The sequence below is a fragment of the Phialemonium atrogriseum genome (assembly GCF_030411735.1).
Source record: "Phialemonium atrogriseum strain 8032-3 unplaced genomic scaffold QBC33scaffold_1, whole genome shotgun sequence".
Taxonomy (NCBI): domain Eukaryota; kingdom Fungi; phylum Ascomycota; class Sordariomycetes; order Cephalothecales; family Cephalothecaceae; genus Phialemonium; species Phialemonium atrogriseum.
In genome coordinates, this window is record NW_026848138.1 from 375,121 (window position 1) to 396,090 (window position 20,970).

General features: G+C 55.2%; 9 protein-coding genes across 9 annotated transcripts; 4 read left to right on the forward strand and 5 right to left on the reverse strand.

Moving 5' to 3' along the window:
- The first annotated feature begins 242 nt into the window (after nucleotides 1-242).
- On the forward strand, nucleotides 243-1,964 carry QBC33DRAFT_2393 (PUA-like domain-containing protein). Its single transcript, XM_060422901.1, has 2 exons — nucleotides 243-486; nucleotides 582-1,964. Exon 2 carries the CDS (start codon nucleotides 639-641, stop codon nucleotides 1,773-1,775), a length of 1,137 nt encoding a protein of 378 aa, XP_060288425.1. The 5' UTR covers nucleotides 243-486; nucleotides 582-638; the 3' UTR covers nucleotides 1,776-1,964.
- Nucleotides 1,965-2,173: 209 nt separating this feature from the next.
- Nucleotides 2,174-4,437, reverse strand: QBC33DRAFT_582643 (oxygen-dependent choline dehydrogenase; the record flags this gene model as incomplete). The annotated part of the gene is made up of 4 exons (XM_060431351.1): nucleotides 2,174-2,392; nucleotides 2,457-3,232; nucleotides 3,296-4,135; nucleotides 4,206-4,437. 4 exons carry the CDS (start codon nucleotides 4,435-4,437, stop codon nucleotides 2,333-2,335), a joined length of 1,908 nt encoding a protein of 635 aa, XP_060288426.1. The 3' UTR covers nucleotides 2,174-2,332.
- A 1,053-nt stretch (nucleotides 4,438-5,490) lies between these two features.
- On the reverse strand, nucleotides 5,491-5,998 carry QBC33DRAFT_520574 (uncharacterized protein). Its single transcript, XM_060426388.1, has one exon. It carries the CDS (start codon nucleotides 5,964-5,966, stop codon nucleotides 5,526-5,528), a length of 441 nt encoding a protein of 146 aa, XP_060288427.1. The 5' UTR covers nucleotides 5,967-5,998; the 3' UTR covers nucleotides 5,491-5,525.
- Nucleotides 5,999-8,049: 2,051 nt separating this feature from the next.
- Nucleotides 8,050-8,988, reverse strand: QBC33DRAFT_564699 (uncharacterized protein). Its single transcript, XM_060430405.1, has 2 exons — nucleotides 8,823-8,988; nucleotides 8,050-8,756 (listed from the first exon to the last, which is right to left on the reverse strand). Exon 2 carries the CDS (start codon nucleotides 8,735-8,737, stop codon nucleotides 8,366-8,368), a length of 372 nt encoding a protein of 123 aa, XP_060288428.1. The 5' UTR covers nucleotides 8,738-8,756; nucleotides 8,823-8,988; the 3' UTR covers nucleotides 8,050-8,365.
- A 2,815-nt stretch (nucleotides 8,989-11,803) lies between these two features.
- On the forward strand, nucleotides 11,804-12,671 carry QBC33DRAFT_553670 (uncharacterized protein; the record flags this gene model as incomplete). Its single annotated transcript, XM_060429434.1, has 2 exons — nucleotides 11,804-12,143; nucleotides 12,217-12,671. 2 exons carry the CDS (start codon nucleotides 11,804-11,806, stop codon nucleotides 12,669-12,671), a joined length of 795 nt encoding a protein of 264 aa, XP_060288429.1.
- A 292-nt stretch (nucleotides 12,672-12,963) lies between these two features.
- Nucleotides 12,964-13,733, forward strand: QBC33DRAFT_2458 (uncharacterized protein). Its single transcript, XM_060422950.1, has one exon. It carries the CDS (start codon nucleotides 13,058-13,060, stop codon nucleotides 13,574-13,576), a length of 519 nt encoding a protein of 172 aa, XP_060288430.1. The 5' UTR covers nucleotides 12,964-13,057; the 3' UTR covers nucleotides 13,577-13,733.
- An 89-nt stretch (nucleotides 13,734-13,822) lies between these two features.
- Nucleotides 13,823-14,520, reverse strand: QBC33DRAFT_443313 (uncharacterized protein; the record flags this gene model as incomplete). Its single annotated transcript, XM_060424217.1, has 2 exons — nucleotides 13,823-13,936; nucleotides 14,011-14,520. 2 exons carry the CDS (start codon nucleotides 14,518-14,520, stop codon nucleotides 13,823-13,825), a joined length of 624 nt encoding a protein of 207 aa, XP_060288431.1.
- Nucleotides 14,521-15,506: 986 nt separating this feature from the next.
- QBC33DRAFT_510107 (uncharacterized protein) lies at nucleotides 15,507-17,223 on the reverse strand (the record flags this gene model as incomplete). Its single annotated transcript, XM_060425745.1, has 5 exons — nucleotides 15,507-15,971; nucleotides 16,044-16,239; nucleotides 16,321-16,405; nucleotides 16,500-16,774; nucleotides 16,820-17,223. The coding sequence occupies 5 exons, from the start codon at nucleotides 17,221-17,223 to the stop codon at nucleotides 15,507-15,509; spliced, it is 1,425 nt and encodes a 474-aa protein (XP_060288432.1).
- Nucleotides 17,224-18,506: 1,283 nt separating this feature from the next.
- QBC33DRAFT_574873 (major facilitator superfamily domain-containing protein) lies at nucleotides 18,507-20,544 on the forward strand (the record flags this gene model as incomplete). The annotated part of the gene is made up of 5 exons (XM_060430785.1): nucleotides 18,507-19,069; nucleotides 19,151-19,292; nucleotides 19,352-19,500; nucleotides 19,571-19,955; nucleotides 20,032-20,544. The coding sequence occupies 5 exons, from the start codon at nucleotides 18,507-18,509 to the stop codon at nucleotides 20,542-20,544; spliced, it is 1,752 nt and encodes a 583-aa protein (XP_060288433.1).
- Nucleotides 20,545-20,970: the final 426 nt, after the last annotated feature.

The window sequence follows — 20,970 nt, forward strand, 5'->3', positions numbered from 1 at the left end:
TGCAAGCTTCCATGTCAAGTTGCGCTCGCTGATACATTCCCATACCATTCCCATACCATTCCCATACCATGTATGGTATATACCTTGCAAGGCACATCTCACTCATCAAGACACAATTGTCGACGTATACTTGTTGTTGACAGGAGGTACTGTTATCGAGGTACCTTAATTACCTGTAAACGACTTGGGTACCTAGGTACTTACCTTCAGTTGTGGATGGAATGAAGTGGAATCCACAAGGGTTACCCTTATTATCGCCTACCACAAATTGAAAGGGAACCAAAGCAACCAGTTTTCCTAGTAGGGGGCAGTTCTGGAACCATCCAGCCAAATTTCCGTCTCGTGGACAAAATAAATATCGGTCATCCCACAAGTCTATAGGAGGATTTCAAGTAGACTTGGAAATCTCATGTTCTTTTAGGCAACTTGGTCTAATCACCAGGGATCTGGTTGGACGATTCCAGACACGCCAGAAAGCCGGAGAAGGTCAGCAGTTTCATTACCATAACAAATCCCCCATCCTGCCTTCCCTCCAACAAGAATAGCAGAACTGAAGACAAAATACTAATCTAGAATCTCAGATTTCCGTCCGACGTGCTCCATATTCGGAATACTGCTTTATCGCAACCCTTGCCGTGATGTCGGACCAAAACCCCGTCACCGAGACGCTAGTCATCGTGGTCCCGGACGGGATCTCGACCCCGGAGTTTATCCGCAGGGCGAAGCTCATGATATCGCGGCTCGCCGTCAAATATGCGAGAGATAAGGGAAACCCCCCTACCATGACCGCCGAAATCGAGGGCCAGACGCGGTTTCTGCGTTCTTTCATCCCATGGCTCGAGACCGAGGTCCACATGACACCAAAGCTGAGGGACCACACCCAGATCCACGTGGCCCTCAGCATACTATTCGACCCCACCTATTATCTCCCGAGCTCGCTTGCCGAGATGGCCCGGGCGGCTTACAATCGGTTCGAAGCCGAGAAATGGGGTGCCACGTCGACCAACGACGGCGAGGGCGAAGGAGAAGAGCCCGTTGGTGCCGCACCCACGGCCACCGGGTCCGGGTCCGGGTCCTCCGCCGGGTCCGGGATGAGCAGCATCGTCAACTCGGTTACGTCGATGCGGCTCCCGCCGCCAGACCACCCGATCTGGGGCCGGAATGGCATCATGCACGGGGTGGCGTTCAAGCCCGGGCGGCGGGCCAGCTACGTTCTCAACAGCCAGTACCTGGCGGAGAAGCGGGGCGCCAAGGTGTTTGGGCACAACGGGCTGGAGCCGGGGGCGTGGTGGCCGTTCCAGCTGGTGGCGCTCTTCCACGGCGCGCACGGCGCCTCGGTCAAGGGCATCGCCGGCGACGCCGAGCTGGGCACGTGGTCGGTGGTCCTGTCGGGCACGTACGACGACCTCGACGCCGACGACGGCGACTCCATCTGGTACAGCGGCGACGGCAGCCACGAGAACCAGGACCCGCGGCGCATCCTCCACGAGAGCAACGCCACGCGCAGCCTGCACACGTCGCTCGCCACGGGCAAGCCCGTCAGGGTGTTGCGCGGCGCCAAGACGAAGAGGGCTTTCGCGCCGACCGTGGGCATCCGCTACGATGGGCTGTACAGGGTGGTAGCCACCCGGAAGCTGAAGAACCAAAAGGGCGGTCTCTACGAGGTGTTCAGGATGGAGAGGCTGCCGGGTCAACGGTCGCTTGACGACATCTGCATGACGGTCCCCTCGCCGAAGCAGGAGTATGAGTTCAGCCGGATCCAGGAGAGATACTAGGGCTGGCACTGGTAATATCCATTACAGCCTACGTAGGCGGGCATGATAGGGGACAAGGCAGGGGGCTAAGCCTAAATTGCACTTTCAGAAACATTCGTTTCGCTACACATTTCATTAAGACGGCCGTGGAGGGGCTGAGTTGCCCGAAGGAGGCAAGGGTTTTGTTCCCTTGGAGGGTTGTAGAAGGAAAGGTTTATTGCAGCTAGTACATAACGCCAATACTGACGTTTCCAATTCATCTTTTCCTTCTTTAGAGAGTGTTTAAAAATACCACAGATCCATAATGTCTTACCACAAGTTTAGAAGGGTGTGTGGCACATTGGCCTCACAGAAACACCGCTCAATAATACAAGACCAAGGAATTTGGTGTACAATCCAATGCAGGAGATTCCTCAAGATGCAGTTCACTTCTCGATAGACGGTCGCAATAATATGGATTACGGCAAGTCACCCCAAGGTCACTCTGCATTTCCTTCCACATCAGCCGTCACTCACCCTGGCAGCACAGATCTTGTCTTCAAGTCCGTCGGCACCGTACACAGTCCGCCACTAGCTCGTTAAGCTGCTCTCATCCTTCTGGCGGGGGTCTTGTAGCCCGACTTGATGATATCCGCAGCCTGCAAGGAATCCCGGTCAGCAAACGACTTCAACTTTTAGAGATGTGTGCATATCCCTCCTTACCTTTTCAGCAATGGCATATACGGTCTGGCAGGTATTCCCGCCAGGCAGCGTCGGCATGATACTAGCGTCAACGACACGCAAATTCTGGACGCCATACACGCGCAGGGCCTCGTCAACGACACCCCCCAGGTCGAGGGGCATCATAGCGCACGTGCCAGCCGGGTGGTACTCGGTAGGCGACAGGGAAGTCGCCAGGTAATCGGCGAGCTCCTCATCGGTCTGGACCTTCGGGCCGGGGCTCAGCTCGCGGGGGTCGTACTGGGCGTTGGCCGTGGTGTTGAAGTAGAAGCGGCGGGTGAAGCGCAGCATCTCGGCCATGAGGGCGGTATCGAGCGGGTTGGCGAGGGCGCGGTAGTCGACGACGGGCTCGAGCCCGAACGGGTCGCGCGGGTCGACGTTGACGGTGCCGCGGCTAAGGGGGTGCAGGTCCACGAGGGCGCCGTTGCCGGCCGAGCCCGTCAGGCACAGGTTGTAGAAGGCCGTGCCGTTGCCGCGCAGCGCCTGCGCGTACGAGCGCATCTGCGCCGCGTAGCCGGCTACTACGGTCGGGTCCGTGTCCGGCGGCAGGGAGGCGGCTGGGTCCTGGGCCTGCAGCTGGTCGGCTAGCTCGGACCACCGTGGCGAGATGACGGGGAAGGAGAGCCAGGCTGCGGCGTTGCCTGTCGCGATCGAGTAGGGCCCTGACTTGTTGGTGGCCCATTCGTCGTCGGCCCAGCGGTGGAAGGAGGTGTTGCCAAAGAGGTCCTGCGCCGAGGGGGTGATGTTGAGCTTGTTGACTACGGCACTTTGTTTAGCATGAGATGGGCATTTGGGAGACTCAAGACGTTGTAGCAACTTACGGGTGATTCTCATCTGCAGCATCGGATGATCCTGGAAGTTCTGGCCAACGCCGGGGAGGTCGACCACGGTGCTTATGTTGGCCGCAGTCAGGATCTTCTGCGGGCCGATACCGCTGCGCTGGAGGACCTGCGGGCTGTGGATACCTCCCGCGCAAAGTATCACCTCCTTGCTGGCTCGGACCGTGGTGGTGACGGTGGCATCATTGGCCGACACGAACGTCACCCCCGTGGCCGTCGTCCCGTTCAGCTCGATCTTCAACACTTTGCTCCCGGTAATGAGCTGGTAGTTATTTCGCTTGATGTTCTCGTAGTGGCCCGTCTTGGCGAACGACCGCGTGACAGTCTTGGGGTCCATGAACTGGGGGAACCAGTACACCCCCGGGCGGCCCGACCCGCTGTCAGGCGTGAACTCGGCGCCTTCAATCTCCCTGAAGGCATCGAGCTGCACCTTCGTCCCCGGGTACTGGTAGGACGGCCATGCGGCGTAGACGCCAGACGTATTGCCCCAGTAGCTCGTGTCGTACGTGATGTTGGACGACTCGGCGACCTCTTCCAACGGGGGCACAAAGTTGAGGGCCTTCTTGAAATACGGCAGCATGCCATCCCAGCTCCAGTCGGACGAGTTGGAGAAGAAGTTGCCCCACCTGTCGTAGTCCTCCACCGTGCCGCGCACCGTCATCAAGGCGTTGACGGCGGAGCTACCGCCGACTACCTTCCCGGCCAGCACCCCTATCGTGTGGTTGCGCAGGTTCACCTGCGGCACCGAGTTTATCTTGTACATGAACTGCTGGGACATGCCCGAGAAGCCCCCCTGCACGGTGCTGATTAGGGGCGAATCGACTGGCGGCGGTCTCTGTTAGCTCCGTCTCCCAATTCTTCTCCAGTTCTCGGTTGCTGCTGCTGTGCCTACCCAGCTCTCCGTGCTCGATGACCAGCACGGTCGTCTCCCCATCCTCGGTCAGGCGGTCCGCGACGGTCAAGCCGGCAGTGCCACCGCCGACGATGACGTAGTCATACGATGGCTCCACATCTCTGACGCGATGGATGAGGTGCGATCTCTCGATGCCACGGGGGAAGCCGTGGACCAGCGGCCCCGCCGCGAGGACCAGGGCTGCGGCCGCAAAAGTCCGGAGGTCGTGCATTATCTTCTTGGCTCCTTGGCGGCCTGTTGTGATGAGGATCCAAAGACATGGCAGGCCGGAGCAGCGTCGAGGAACAGCCTTCCATTATGTAGGGACGTGTGGGCTGTGGGGTCTATCCTTTCTCGACATGACCGACATCCCAGCACAGGGTCCCCCCCAAGGCGGAGATTTAAAGTGCGTGTGAGGCCATCAGGGCGAGTTATCGTGGAGAAGCTGCTCGGCAAATTTCGAAAATATAGGGGGCTGCGTTGAGGCACAATTAGGTACGAGGCGTAGGCCAATTTAGCCGTCTGGGCGTCGGATCTGGTCACGGCTTGCGATGCATGTTTTGTATTTGCCGCTGATTTAATGGATCTGTTTTTAATTACCCCAAACCAAAACTTGCACAGGTGCATTTGATACAGGTGCAAGTAATATGGATAGGACAAAACACCCGGCTCGTCGCCAAAGGCAAGCCCCCTCTCCTCTAGGTAGCTTTCATCTTGAAGTATGCCGTATTTCGCAAAGATGCAGTCTTCCATGTTTGTTACACACGTTAATGAGCGGAGCCTCACAAACAAGACGCCGTGCCTTAAATATCTTACGAATGATGGGATGAATAAGCCAGGTACACATGGCTGATTCTTGGATTTGGGATGCTGAAGTAATTAGTGGTCATTTCAACAATCATTGGACAGCATCATGACCTATTGAGCAGGGTCTATATTTTCTATATTGTGATGGGCAGCTCAAGCAAAGTGAGATCGGAGGACAAAAGGTTAAAGGAGGAGAACTCGTGAGAGTGGAGTTGCAGGAGATGTAGCTGCAAGAGTGGAAATATGACGTATTGGCTTCTTTCTGAACAATCTGTGCATGCAAAAATGAAGAGACACTTCAAATGTGCTATTTACGGAGCTTAAGCTGCGATTCCGTCTGGAAGGTCGTGTTATTCCTGGTAAGGACCTAGGTGGCGTGGTCGAGGGTTGGGCCTAAGAGGGACGACGAGAGGGGACGACGAGAGCCAGCGATCCTCAGGAACAGTGTCAAAAGCCCAAATAGGGCAATGAAACAGCGTGTTTCTTCAGTTTCAAGTACCTGGATATGTCACATCATCCAACCCAGACCGACCGAGTTGACGCTTCCAAGCCCAAGTTCCTCTCATTTTGATCCTGTTGACCAGGCTGTCCCTTTGATAACGCAGCACGACAGTGGCCATCTTCCATCGCGAGTATCCGCGACCTCAAGCACCGCTTCGAGAGGATGAGCACCAGCCAAACAAGGCCGGCAATACAGCCTGGACCAACAACCATGAAGCCCAATGCCCAGGGGATCCGCATATCCGTGTCCGGCATCCCCGGATCATTCTCGGCAAATATGAACATCCATTCGGGCAGAGGAAACCAGTTCTGGAACTGGCGGCCCCATCGTATAACCACATCCCGTCGTTGGACTATCTGCTTGTCGATGACAATGACTGCGCCGGTCAGGATGGCTCTACCGACAACGTTCACCAGGAGCTCGCCCAGACATTCTCCGAGGCCGTCTGACATGTTCAGAGGCGTTTCTGCGACCTGTAGTAACATTGACTGTCATAGTGACAGAAACAACACGGGAAGAAACGGAAACAACAGAACTGACAATGTAGACGACAAAACGAAAAAGAAAAAAGAAGAGGGAGGAAAAAATCCGGGACAGGGACAAGAATACGAGACAAGTGGCGGGATGCCTTTCTGAGCTGCGTCTGTGGCCTGTAGGCTTATCCCTTTACCCTTCCCCCTCTGTTTGAACTGGAATCATAAAAGTGGTAGAAGGACACAGTTCCAAGCGGATGAGTCGGATTGGGTGCCATGCACAATTTCGTAAGGGAGGTCGAGAACTCGAATCCTCACAGAACAGAGCAATTCAGACGTGACACAGGCGTCAAACGGACTCAATAAGTTTCAAGGTGCTACATTGCTCCGTCCTAGACGGATGACATCTATATATATTATTGAGCTTTGCTGCGCAGGTCTGGGCGACGACAAGAATGAAGCAATGTAGCAATAGCAATGGCGGCGGCAATGGCGACAGCGACAGCAATAGAAACAGACAACGAGAGGGTAAAAATATGCCACCCAAGAAGATGCAAGGTGCTGCATTGCCCTGTCCCGGACAGATGCTATCTCATAATAAATAAGACGGTCCTGAGGATGCTATCTAATAGGGACGTGCTTTTGTCTAGCTGTCTACCTGGGACATACCCGTCACACTGTAGAGAGGCATGCTCAACCCCTGTTAGGACTGACTCGCAAGTTCGCGTCGGGAATCGACTTGTCCCCATGCAGCCGCACTGGCTGGAGCTGGACTGCCACTCCATTGCATATGTCTTTGACAAACCTGTCCTCCATGACCTTGGAAAGGTTGACAACGACGCCCCAGACATCAACATCCTTCAGCGTCGCAATGATCTGAGCACAGCACTGGCGTACACAAACTTGCGCCGGATTTCGCTGCGGGCATGCGCCACTTCCTCTCAGGCAGGTGGTCTATCCATTCCAGGTGTCAGAGCTTGGACGCAGATGGTAGAAATTGGTAACAGCTGCTATCGGTATTACTACTGCTATTGCTTTGCTGGGTATTGCTAGAAATAGCAAGTGCAATAGACAGCGACGGCAATAGCGATAGATGGCGACGGAAAGAGCAATAGACAGCGACGGAAAGAGCGATAGACAGCGACGAAAAGAGCGATAGACAGCAATGGAAAGAGCAATAGACAGCAACGGAAAGAGCAATAGACAGTAACGGAAAGAGCAATAGACAGTAACGGAAAGAGCAATAGACAGTAACGGCAGTGGCAGGTGTTGCCGATTTTTCACCACCTTGCCGCTGCCCTGTGATACACTAATCGCCTACCCGCGGAGCAAATGGCGCATGCCCCGGGAGCAATTCCCGATAGCAATTAGTCCAACAGCAGGAATACTCCCGTCCACCACCCTCCACTGCCCTCTCACCGCCCCCCTCCGCTGCCCTCCCTCTGACTCCCTCCCCCCCCTCCCTTCCTACCCCCCCTTTTTCTCTGATCGCCTGAGATGGGTCCGGTGGCTGTCGGCGTATTCCTGGCAGCATTGTCGGGAGCGAGCGGGGCGAGGCTGGTGGGGCCATTGGTGATGATAGGAGTAAGCCGGGACAGGTAGGCACGAAGATGACCAGTATTGTTTCCAGGCCCAGAAGAGCCAGCCCGGCGAGGACCGGCGGGAGCGGCGGGATCAGCAGGGGAAGTTGGGTCAGCAGGCCAACCAACAGCACCGTTGGTGTTATTATGATGTCCGGGGGCGTTGTTGGGGCCGGGGGCGTTGGCGGAATCGGGGGGATTGCTGGTGTTCTTAACATCGAGCATCTCGACAGATTCGTCATCCGCCAGGTGGCGGCAATCCGCCCCTCTAGTATTTGCGAGGATACTGTTGCTTGCGAATTCTGGTTCTCGGGGATATTCTGGCCAGTTATTTTTGGTTTGCTGGGAGATAGGTCTTCGGGAAAGTGATGTTGGGTTTGCTGGGAGATAGGTCTTGGGGAGAGTGATTTTGGGCAAAAGTAGTGTTGGCCAAACCACAACCTCCCCCACCACTACCCGTGCCACGCCCCACTTTACTTGGCCTTCGTGATGTTCGTTCCTGTGTTCAGTTGAGCAAACCGGTCATGGCAGTGACCTCGGAAGCTTTCTCCGAAGGGGAAAGAAAGCACAGCCCAATGCCTTGCTACATGCAGGTACCTAGGAATATGAGCTGATCTCAAATACAGTAGTATCATAGCATGGCCCCTTTCGTCCTTCCATTCTCTGCCTTGTTGACAACCCCTCCACTTCCTCCCAGAAGCACAGCACACAGAAACCCCGAGCCAAGAGGTGGTGAAAAATGACCCAGATAGAGTCTGCCTTTATCAGACTCCCATCCCCACTCCCGATATTTCCATGTCATTCTTGTTGTTGGTCTACCATGGCTGTGGCTGGATCGACGTCGGCGAGAACACGGTTGTCGGCCTCCACAGGCTGGTAGAGCCACTTTTTCTTCCCAACCCATTCTCCTGCGATGAAGCAGATGAAGCAGAGGATGAAAACCCAACCTGGGGGAAAGTACTTCAGACGTTTCGCCGATGCAAGCGAATACAGAGCGTCGGTAAGCCGGCTGAGCGATTCCTCGGAGAATATGTATTTGGTGGTGGCTGCTGAACAGGGAACGCAGGTTGAGACCCAGGTTGGGACATGGACAGTAACTGTGGCAGTGGCAGTGCTAGCAGCAGCAGTTGTTGTGGAGCATGCGTGGGTAATGGTATTGATGCAGTCCATCGTGATAGAGTCGTGGCGGCTGTCCTGTCAGTGGCCATTCTGCGTCGGAAGTCCATGTGTGGAGGTCAGGAAGGTACACACTTACCTTAGGTAGGTGCGCACCAAATTCGAGAACGTGAGCTAACGTAGACGATGCTGCGAGCGGATAGGGCGTCAGGAACACTCTTAGTATGGAAAGGCTGATGTGAAGTAAGCTTAGTGCCCGGCATGCTCTTTAATTTGACGCAATTTTGGGAGTGGTGTGGTTCGTGTTTTGTCGAGGTTCGTGTGGCGTTGAGGGTGGTGTGTGGTGTCGGCTTTTGCGAGGTTTGACTCTTGATGTGTAAAAAAGCAGGGAGGGCAGGTACCTAGGTAGGACCTTCCTACTGTGTAAGAGAAACCAAAACTCTCCCTCTCCCCTCCACTGGGTACCCCCCAAGTAGAAGAAACCCTGGTCTCCCTTCCATGCTTAGTAGGTACAGGTAGGTATCCCCCAGAGGGCAATAAACACCCGACGCCAATTCCCTCTATTATTGGCGTTGCGTGGTCCCACCACCGCAGGCCAATTGTCTTCGCAACGTTGTTGATAGCCTCTGCAATCTCTGATGGGGCAAGAGGCAGGCGGGCATCTCAGTTTGGCGTTCTGATTTCCGGTTGCAAAATTGTGCGATTGATACTTACTTTAGGTTGTTTGGGAGGCAGTGGCGCTTTGCTCCATATCTGCCTGTAGGGACGAGGAACCACCCCATAGCCGGAGGCACTTTACTTGGTACCTAGAGGTATCCAGGGTGGGGCGCATTACATGCTTTATGGCCGGGCAGGTGCGCCTTGCTTCGGGGTGCTTTTCTTAGGAGACGGGAGCACTTTGCCTTGCAGCACCGAGAGCGATTTCCTTCTGGCCAATACCTAGGTACCTTAGGCAGGTACCTATTGTGGAAGGTAGAGCCAACTGGATCGTCACAACTCCACCTAGCGGTGACTCGGGTCCGATATCAAGAAGGGCCTCCCTTTGTTTTCCGTCTTCTAACTACCTCTAGGTACCTATCTCATCGGGTTGTCATTCCTTCCCATTGATAATCTGCCTTTCAGGGTGACAAGTTTGCGGTACAGGCGAATTCGGACGGGCCTGTTCGCCGCGACTGGCCGCGACTGACCACAGGGGCACTCAATCCATACGGGGATGTACGCCTCGACGCGCACCTACCTACTCGGCAAACCTGGCGCACATTCTGGCCTCCTGCTGGTCGTCGTAAAACGTGCCCGAAGCGCGCAGGATGATCCATAGCACGGCCTCCTTCTGACCAAATCGCGTGAGGCGGTTGATTCCTGGCACATGGCGTTGCCATTCCAGGTAAATTGAAGGACCAGGCCGCGGGCAAGTTGTTGGATTCCGTTGTTGGATTCCGTCTGATCAACATTCTCTTTCCAATGCTGGAGTTGGGAGATAGCCGATGCCCTGTTTGATTCTGTCCGTAATTAGGGGCTCTACTTCAATATCCCCTAACTCCCTTCGCCTTCGAATACCTCCCATGTACTAATCAGACACATCATCCTTGAGCCTCTCGGCCAGCTTCCATTCCCAAATCACTCTGTCGTCGCCTCCAATCAATTTTTCATGGCCCATGTGCCCGCCTCGACGTTGCCCTCTCGGAAAGTGTGTCGGACATTCTCGATGGCTAATGGAGAACACTCCCAATTGCCGTTCTGCTTGGTAGTCAGCTGTTAGGAGATAATGTAGGACGGGAGCTAGGATGGTCAGGGTTGCGATGGGAGGTATCAGGGGCAGCGCTCTGGCAAACGAATCAAATTCGGAAGGCTCGAAGTCGCTACTGATTACATCATGGGTTTTCCAATGGGAAGAGAGACTCAACCGGTACGCTGAGCGGGCTGATTCGTTATGAAAGGCTCTATGATGCTCTTCTGGGAGAAACTGGGGGGTCCATACTCCTGGAATTTGACCTATCTGCATGAAAATGACATCTGACATGGCATCGAATCCATCGTCTTAAGTCACTGGAGTCAGCTCCAAGGGAATATACAAGGAAATGCTAGTGGGCGTTGCCTCAAATCAGGGGTTTTCATGCGACTTGCAGGATCCAATCCCCTAAAAACTCCTATATGGCACCTGTGAGAGCTGAGAGGCAGCCATATAGCCCCACTGCAAATTCACTGATCTCATAGCTCCTGAATCCATCTTCCAACTCTGCCTCGCGTGTTGTGGGATCGGGGACCCCGAATCAAGGATACTTGATGAGCTGTGATGTCCCACCGAAGTGGCAGGCTTACCCCCTTGTTAGGTGTCACTGCCACCACAAGCGTGACAAAAGAAAATTGTTCAGGGGCCATCCCATCCCATGACGCGTGCATGCAATTACAAGCGAGGCAGAGTGAGAAACCCGAAGTGAAGGGGGCTTGACATTATTCGGTTCTAGGTGCCTCATAGATGTATGTATGGTTCACATGCTCAGATCCCGTCGAGAAGGATCTGGCTCCCGGAGTTGGTTCCCATAATGGGCCATAAACACGCATCGGGGCTCATCTCGCGTGAGACTTATCCGTACTTATTCCTCTTGAGGGACTTCCCCCCGACAATCCTGCTGCGAATACTGAAAAGACTGTACATCGACTCCATTCTGCCTTACATGAATCAGTCCCCGTGACGCTGAACTCGGCGTACCATCCACCTGAAACCTCTTCGATGGGCATACCCACGGTCCAAGTGGGTATCGCGAAGTGGTCTCTTCCTCTGGCTTATTAGGCTGCCATCAATTGTTTGGTGCAGATGCTGTTCTTGTCTGATGAGTAATTATTGATCACGGCAAGACGGACGAGGTCAACTAACAATCGCGAATTAACTGCGATTCGTCTCGGTAGTGACTTCTCGTTCCACTTGCTGCCGGGCAGAATAATTCCGGCGCACCGGTGGCTAGGTAACTAGTCTTCTTCGGGGCAGAGGTGACACTCCGTCGGCTCAAAACCCTACGATTCTCTATTTTATCTCGCATGCGCAGCACGCCATCGTCCCTGCTCGCGCGCACATACACATACGTATATACATTACCTATGCCCTATTCATTTATTCCAACCATGGCGCCAAAATTTATCAAGGAAGGCAAGATCCAGATCCTAGCGCAGACTGCTAATAGCGTCGTGTATGCGGTTGCAAGCGACAGTAAGACCGGATGGGCGAAGGACTGTCCGTCGGTTCTGAAGGGCGGGACGGTTTGGTATGAAGGCCGAGAAGCGCTGGGGCCGGGAAAGGACGTGGAAGAATCTGACGAGAGGGCGCGGAATGAGGCGGGCATCTACGAGGCCCTCGGGCAACACAACCACATCCTTGGCTATCTTGGCCTCGAGACGACGGTTATAGACGGCGTGGGAACGATGCCCAAGGCTTGGGCGGTACGCCTGGAGCGGGCCCCGTATGGTAGGTAGCCTGCGAGATTACATCTTGAACAACTCAACAGGCCCACCTAACGAGCGGATCCCGCTGGAGCTAGCGGTCCAGCTCGCTGAGGGCGTCGCGCATACGCACCGGTGCGGCGTCGTATGGGGCGATCTTTCAGTCCGAAACGCCCTTCTGTTCGATAAGTGGCACATCAAGCTAGGCGACTTCGCTGACTCGGACCGAGTGGATGACTATCCCCGTGACTGGTACGGATGCGAGGTCCGCTACTGTCCACCCGGGTCCGATAGACCTCATTGTCAAGATGTTGGCACTATGAACCGCGAGCTATTCGCTCTCGGCACTGCTGTCTATGAGATCGTCGAATGGAAGGTGCCGTATGGCCCCGAGGACGAAGTCCCGGAGGATGAAGTCATTGCGGCGCTTGTGGTCGGCAAAAGGCCCCAGCTGACCAACGACAATCCTGCTGAGGCCGTCATCCACCGGTGCTGGGGGTACATGTACGAATCGTCGCGACAGATCGTCGACAGCTTGAGGGGTCTTTTGTAATCGGTGTATGTATCGTAATTCGAGCAGCTCCTACCACTACTTGCCAAGTTGTACGCGATGACTCGGCAATATCTTGTGGTGGAGTGGGTAGCACTCATCCGGACCACCTTCCTGGATTTGGATTCTACTGGTGTTCATAGACAACTGCATCCTTGATCTGCCCCAATTTGGACCCGCATCTGGGGGATATGACATCATGGGGTGCCGCACAACGTCACCTCCCACTCCCCTGTACTATTTACTTGGGGTATCTCTCTCATGCAATTAAATACTTTCCAGGTTCAGCAATCCATTGAAATCTGTCATCCGTTTACCTTCCTCAAAGCCAAACCTCACCGAAATTCGTCAAGTCAACACAAAACAAACCAACCCCAGCCGCCAGCACCATGCAACGTTTCCCCCTACGCCTACGACCAACCCTCCTGCCACCCCTCGCAGCACAAGTCCACCTCCCGCCCATAACCACACACACCCCATCAGCCCGCGCCATGTCCGCCGCGACCAAGTCCTCCCCAGCCGCATCCTCGGGCCCGAGCGCCGAGTCGGGCGGCTCGCGATCCAAGACGGCAGCCGAGGAGCACAACAACAAGAACAACGGCAACGCGACACCAGGGGCGATCCCAGACGCGCTGGCCGAGGGGCGAGTGCGGGGCCGGACGGGGGGCGGGGAGCCGCTGGAGGGGTCCGTGAGCGCGCCGCCGCGGCCCAAGATCACGAACGCGAGCGTGCCGGGGGACAAGGCGGGCGGGAACGGGGGGCCCGCCGAGGGACTGACGGGGGAGCAGAGGAGGGAGGTGGAGGAGCATAATAGGGAGTTTGAGGCGAGGCATGATCGGGCTGGGAGGGCGGAGGATGATCGGGTTGATAAGAAGTTTTGGAAGGGGGGAGGGGGGAGGGGGAAGTGAGCGGGGGTTTACCGTCCCGATTTGAGAGGAGGCGTTGCTGCATCCTGGCTAGAATGGCATCTTTGGTTCGAACGGGTCGGTTTTTGGGTCACTTGTGCTACCGTGAACTCGGATGTTCTTGGGGGTAAATTACTTGGCGAAGCTAGATACAAGGTTCTACAGGATCTGGATAAGAAGCAAAAAACGACACCCATTTACAACCCATGCCTCTAGAAGAAGCTAGAGAATCCAACAGCACCGTCAAACTCAGTACCATGAGCGACCCCGGACGGCGGCCGGGGCGGCCTCCGCAGCGGGAACGGTGAAGTCGATGCATGACTCGTAAGTCTGACCCTGGCCGAACCAGTACCACTGGAGAGCCTATTATCGATTGTCAGTATCGGATGAAATCAATGATTAACTCGCTTGCGCAGCGATACAGGAGAGAAACGTACGCAGACACCGGCCTCGGTGCACTTGCCGGCCAGATCGGGGATCGTGACGCTGAACGAGGTCTGGTCCTTGGGCGGGGTGTTGGTGGCGGCGTAGTCATCGGCCCAGGTCTTGAGCGCCTCGCCGATGACCTTGTTGGTGGTGGTGTCGACGACGCTGACGTTGGCGTAGCCCTTGTGCGGTATCCTGATGAACACCTCCATGTCGACGACGTCGCCGGGCTTGTACTTCTGCACGTGGTCCTTGTTGTCGGCGAACTGGAAGCCCTTGCACAGCCAGAGGTCGCACTTGGCCGCGTCGTAGCCGTCCTTCAGCCCGTTCGGGTTGGCCCGGAGCAGCGCCTCGGGGTACGACGTGTTGTCGGCCTTGTAGAAATCCACCATGGTCTTGCCGCACACCGCCGCTGTCGCGTCGCCCGGCGTCCGCGCATCGGGCTTGGTGACGAGGCCGTGAGCCGACGCCTGCGAAGCGAGGGCCGCGACGCCGAGGAGGGAGGCAAGGGGCAATTGCATGGTTGACGATGATGCGCGTGAGGGGGGACGAGGTGTCACAGAGGATGGTGAATGGGTTAATTAGATAAAGAACGAGATTTCAGGCACAACAACGACGCCGCCCTCCTGGGGTTTGAGGGACGTTATAAACTATTTCCTACCTTATCCTTATCCCCGTCCATGGTCGGCATCGCGGCAATCCGTCTTCGATTTGTGCACGGTCAGGAACGGCTCTTCTTTTGCCTAATAAGTCGACAACTGGACGGAATGGGCTGCACCCGCCAATAGCAGGCCCTCTCAGAGGAGAAAACTTTAAATTTATATGAACGACAATTTACTATGCACCCCGGCAAAGCCTGGGATTAATAGGGACCCTGTTCGTGCCTGAGTGAGCGAACAAGAGCGGCCACCCGGCGGGGGCTCAACCGCGTGCGCTCACTCCTTGGTAAGCAACGACCGGCGCCTTACTGAAAATGGCAACCAGGAACGGAACGAAGTGCGGCGAAGACTTGGCTACATGTGGGGGAAAGCTCTATATTGGGCAATACAATCCCTCGGGTGGCTGGGAGGGGGAATGACAGATCCCGTGCGTGGACTAGAGTCCAGACAGATTTACCTATAATTACCAGCTGTCCGCCCGTATATTGCGTACCTATCTAAATTAAGTGATGGCTCTCTACGAAAGGCGGTGCTTAATAATGCGCAGTACACAGCCATGGCTGGGAACTGCCAACATTACCTAATCCGGTAATGATGAAGCTATCGTCAAGGCTCGCATCCATCCAACCGATATGTGAGGTTTCCAAGTTACTTCAGTAATGTTTTGGTGACTGTTGATCGAGAAGCCTACCTCCTGGGGCTGTGTGACTCCATTTCAATGGAGTATGGCAAATTTCTAGAGGCCTAGTTGAATGAAAAGCCTTTCTTCTCTGTCTAGCGGCTAAACTCCCATTGCATGTCATGATCTCCAGACCTAATGGTGGACGGATCCCTGTCCTAGCTCACTATCAAGCCACCAGAGAGAGAGAAACGTTTCCTTTTCCATACTCGGCTTCCACGACCGCAGAAAGACTCTCCAGCACAGCATCGAGAGGCGTGAAGAAGCAGGCGTTGCTCATATCAACACCCTCGAACTCCGCATCAGCCTCAGCCCTATTGGCGGTGTTTCGCATACCGCCCCAGACCATGCCCACGGGAGCACCCAGCGCACCATACACCAAGGCACCCGAGTCACCGGGCCCGGCAAATGCGATATCGTCTCGAGTGACAGGCAAGACGACTGGCTCCTCGCTCTCAACCACAAGTTTCCCAGTGGAATCATCGTATTCGCGTGTAATGACGCGGAAACTGTGCCAGATCCCCTTGGTCGGGCCCGTGGTGCGACCGATCTTGAAGACGCGATTGTCGCGTTCAGCTTTGGCAGGGTTGTAGCCGATGTCGCAGAGATACTTGATGAGATGCTGGGGTGCGTTCTTTGGTTGGGTTGTTAATAAAACACACATTCAATATTAAAAAGGAGCATCATCCGAAGAGAAGTATCTTACATTCGAGTAGCCGTTGGAAAAGCGAGTCCCATCGAGAATGATAGCTCCCCAGTCGAGACGGCAGCTGTGGGAAGCGGAGACCTGCGTAAGGCCGGAAGTGACGAGAATTGGGCCGATAGGTCGTCGGAAAGTTTGAGCCTCATCCAGTTGCTGACGGCTCTGGCGAGCCTCATGGGTGAGAGTGTCCTTGGGTATACTGACACGGCCGAAATAGTTCGTCTTTCCAGCAATTTGGGCCTCCGAGGTAGCAATCCTCTTCTCAAGCGACGTCATCCACTAGACATGGTCGGCATGAGAAGGGCTCTCGATCATCCGAAATGCATCACTTCCATGAGCAGCGCCATTGCCATCTGCCTGAATAGCTTCAAACATGGTAATAGCACCCTGAGAATTTAGAACGCAAAATTAGCCCCCGCCAACATACAAGCTAGGTAAGGCCAGCTTGGGATTGCTTACCAGGTGCTAGAACATGGTGGTAGCCCATGCCGAGAAAAACACGTTTTTGGGTCTTGACTAGGTCGAGCTGGACGTAGAAACCTAGAGACCCGGATTGAGATGCGATTCCGGAAACAGCAGGACCGACACTGCCGCCGAGGCTAGGCGTAGCACCGTACGTGTCTTCAAAGGCAAGCCAGGGTGGGTGATTGTAGCGCGCGGTGAGTCCCTCCATAATCTCGATGTCATCGAGTCCAGAAGCCCAAAGCTGAGACGTCGATGAGAGATCAGCAAGACTAGACCAGGTGAGATATAACAAGACAACAAACAAGCAATCGTACCTGCTCAAAATGTGACCAAGCATTTCGATGCCATCCACAGCACCCTTGATGGTCAACGAAGCGGGCTTGACAGACAGAACCAGAGCAACATCATCATGATCGGGAATGTCATTTTCGGCAGGAGCAGCAGGGGTTCGGCCGATACCGAAGATACCAATCATCGTGAACTTGACATGAGCCTGATCAAGCGCATCAACCATTCGGGTTTTTAGGCCCTCCTTCCAGGCAGTGCTGAGGGCAGGGTAGCTGTTTTGGTGAAGAGGGCGAAGGATGCGGCTGCTGCCCCAGGTCGACGAATTGGCAGTGCCGCTGACGGCCAAAGGCGGCGTTTTGTTGTAACGGGCAAGATATCCCACACCTCCGGAGGTGATTCCGCGGCGAATATTGGCACTGAAGTCCGCCATGTTGCTGGTGTTTAGCATCATTCGATTGGCATGATATTGCCAAGCAATGGTGGTGTTGATGGTCAAGGAAGCCCGTGGGACAAATTGAAGAGTTTGACAAAAATGACATCAGCAGGACATTCCCACGTTTAAAAAGCAGAGCTCCACTAGGTGGACGGCCATACATATTCACTACCTAGGTGGACGGCCATTACGACCCGGAACTCACTGTCCTAGGTACACTATCGAAGCAACGACACTGTACTGGCATCGACGAGGTGGGCCTTGGGGTTGCAGAACTTCTGGGTGTGATGGGGTGCATCGTTGACAGTGTCGATGGTTCTCTACAAAGGATCTGATGCTCAAAACCAACCCCTACAAGCCAAGTCAAAGTCTGACAACTCGATCTCATCCAGTGCGTGCTCCCTCGGGGCTTCAACGGTATCCGTGTAAATAATTTGAAAGTTTCTTGTGTTTGAACTCATTCCAGTCTTCCAACTTTCCACGCTCTGTGAATCTCACCTAGAGACAGCAACCGACGAAATACCTACATAGAAGCTATCCCACCATCCCTGCCGGTCCTCTGGGAGAGTTAGGTGCGACCCAACCATGAAATTTGATAGAGAGAAGACACATGCTGCTCCGAAAGAGACGACACGGTGAGGAGGAAGGCGCGATCTGAGATGGGACGAGCAGTGTCCAGTGGAAGGAATTTCTCCGCGGAGATGCAGGGGTTCTGTGCATTACTGTGGTACAGATGATTTAAAAATCGCTGTCGGTGTTGCCATCGCAACTCCCAGGGCATGCGACATGCCAAGCCTGCCCCAAGTCGCGCAGCACAGCTTACAAACCATGCATATTCATTGGTCGTCGGTATTCGGCAGCTCTTCCTTATGGAGAACGGGTCGAATACCAAGGGCCGGTTATCGCATATCACTCCTCCTCCCCCCTTGTCCCCATTCCTTGATAGGTCAATGTGGATCATCGATTTGACTGCAAAGGGGAGGGATGGGAATTCTGTCATTGTCACAGCGATGGCACAATTATGTAACTGAGATCCAGAACTGCGGACCAAGCAGAACCCAGAGCAGCAATCCATATCGATCGCCCACGGCTTGCACAATTCTTGGCCATCATTGCGCAAGGAGATGGCGGGCGGTTGGATGCAACAATGGTGCTTACCCTGCACGACAGCAATTGCTATAAAGACTGGCCCGGTACGAGGACAGCCCCGACGATGGAGAACCCTCATTGCCCGATATCAGAGGCAACCCGCATCGTGGCATCCCCAACTTGGCCCAATCATGTCCGACCCCGAGAAGGTAGCCGTCATTGCGGTCGCCTCGCCGTATGACGCGGAGAAGCCAAAGGACGGGAGCAGCGCGTCCACCGAGGCCGGCGACATCGAGGAGATCAGGGCGCGCATCCTCTCACAGCAGGCCGAGCTCCGGAACTCGAAAGCGCCGGCGCACCCCATCGCTAGCTTCTGGCGACGGGCCGAGGAGAGGCGCCGGCACGACGAGGTGGCAACGCAACCGTCGGTGTTCGACGACGAGGACCTGGCCCGGTACTTCCAGCCGGACCCGCGGTACGAGAACGCCCACCGCTTCGACCCGTCCTTCCGGTGGACCTGGGGCGAGGAGCGGCGGCTGATCTCCCGCATCGACTGGAAGGTCACGGCGTGGTCGTGCATCGCCTTCTTCGCTCTCGACCTCGATAGGAGCAACATCTCGCAGGCCAACACGGATAACTTCCTCGATGACCTGGGGCTCGACACCAATGACTACAACCTTGGCACCACCATCTTTCGGACCGTTTTCCTGTTTGCCGAGCTGCCATCCCAGCTCATCAGTAAGAAGATCGGCCCGTAAGCAGTCCCCTTACTTCTGCCCCCCCTGTGCATGCCGGTGCCCTGTGGAACCCACACTGATGGAGATCATAACCGAAGTGACCGATGGATTCCCGCTCAGATGATCTTGTGGAGCATTATTAGTGGCTCGCAGTTCTGGCTTAAAGGACGCACCTCCTTTTTGGTCACTCGTGCTCTTCTGGGGATTATACAGGGAGGATTCATCCCCGATGTTATCCTGGTACGGGGTCATACTCTACCTGACCGAGTGGGTTGGCTGCTGATGATGATTCGATGCAGTACCTCTCCTACTTCTTCAAGGGTTCCGAGCTCCCGTTCCGTCTGGCTTTGTTCTGGATGGCCAATCGACTGACCGACGTCGTCGCACCGTTGCTGGCGTACGGCATCCTCCGCCTCCGAGGCGTCCACGGACAAGAGGGTTGGCGATGGTAAACTCGTCCCACCCTGCCCAGAAGTTGGGGTTAATTACGTGGTCAAGCAAGCTGACCCGGGGTGCAGGCTATTCCTCCTCGAGGGAGTCCTAACCCTCCTCATCGGAATCTGGTCCGTTTTCATGATGTGCCCCTCACCCACGCAGACGAAGGCGTGGTGGCGGCCGAAGGGGTGGTTTACCGAGCGAGAAGAGAAGATCATGGTCAACCGCATCCTCCGTGACGACCCGTCCAAGAGCGACATGCACAACAGACAGGCGATTAGCTTCAAGCTGCTGTGGGAGTCCCTCTGCGATTATGACATATGGCCCATCTACATCATCGGCCTGACCTTCAGCATGCCGTCTGGCCCGCCCGATCAGTATCTGACCCTGACGCTGAGGCAACTGGGGTTCGACACATTCAACTCTAATTTGCTCAGTATTCCCTGCCAGGTGGCAACGACGGCCAATGTAAGCTGCGAGACGAAGCATTCGACCAAGGTTTGATTTGCTGGTAAAATGACTGACTGGTGTCAACTACTATTAGATGCTTCTCCTCACTTACCTGTCCGAGAAGTTCAACCAACGCGCGTTCGCCGGCCTGTTCACGCAGTTCTGGTACTTGCCGTGCCTCATCAGCCTGGCCGTCCTCCCGTCGGATGCCAGCCGCTGGGCATCGTACGCGCTCGTGGTGGTGCTCCTGTCGTACCCGTCACCGCACCCGATGCAAGTGGGCTGGTGCAGCCGGAACTCGAACACGGTGCGCACGCGGACAGTCTCGGCGGCCCTCTACAATATGGCGGTGCAGTTGCAGTCCATCATCAGCTCCAACATTTACCGCAAGGACGATAAGCCCGAGTACAGGAGGGGAAACAGGGTCTTGATCGGGATAAACTGCCTCAACATCGTCGTGTACTGCGGCGTGAAGGTGTACTACCACCTCCGGAACCGACACCGGGAGAAGGTCTGGTCGCGGATGAGCGCGGAGGAGAGGCAGAATTATCTGGATACGACGACTGACAAGGGGAGCAAGAGGCTGGATTTCAGGTTCGTGAGCTGATTACCCAGGCCAGTAGTTGGGAAGTCGGCCATTTTACGGGCCGAAGAAGCGCTCCTGGACGTCGAGGTACTCAGCGCTATCGTGACTAAGGCCGCGGGTGAGAGACGACACGTGCTCCGCGCAGGTGTCGTGCGTGTAGATGAGCAACGTCGGCTTGGCGTGGGACCAGAACACTCATCTCGTTCTTTCAGGCGCTGCTCGAGTATCTCAGCTCAAGCGAGTCCCGGTCCAAGTCCAATCACGCTGCTACAGGGCCTTGGCACGCTCATGTCAAATGGAGATGGTTATTCGCTGAATGGAAGCTGAAGGTCTATTTTCCGGTTCTAAAAATCACGGCCAAGCAGCTTGCTACGATGATGCTTGACCAGTCTATGAATGTATACCAAGCTCCAGACAATTTACGCGGTGGTGTTGTTCCGCCTTTTA

What these genes read in the sequence shown, in the direction of transcription:
- QBC33DRAFT_520574 (XM_060426388.1), bottom strand. Translation starts at nt 5,966, where the DNA reads ATGTCAGACGGCCTCGGAGAATGTCTGGGCGAGCTCCTGGTGAACGTT.
- QBC33DRAFT_564699 (XM_060430405.1), bottom strand. Translation starts at nt 8,737, where the DNA reads ATGGACTGCATCAATACCATTACCCACGCATGCTCCACAACAACTGCT.
- QBC33DRAFT_2458 (XM_060422950.1), top strand. Translation starts at nt 13,058, where the DNA reads ATGCAACGTTTCCCCCTACGCCTACGACCAACCCTCCTGCCACCCCTC.
- QBC33DRAFT_2393 (XM_060422901.1), top strand. Translation starts at nt 639, where the DNA reads ATGTCGGACCAAAACCCCGTCACCGAGACGCTAGTCATCGTGGTCCCG.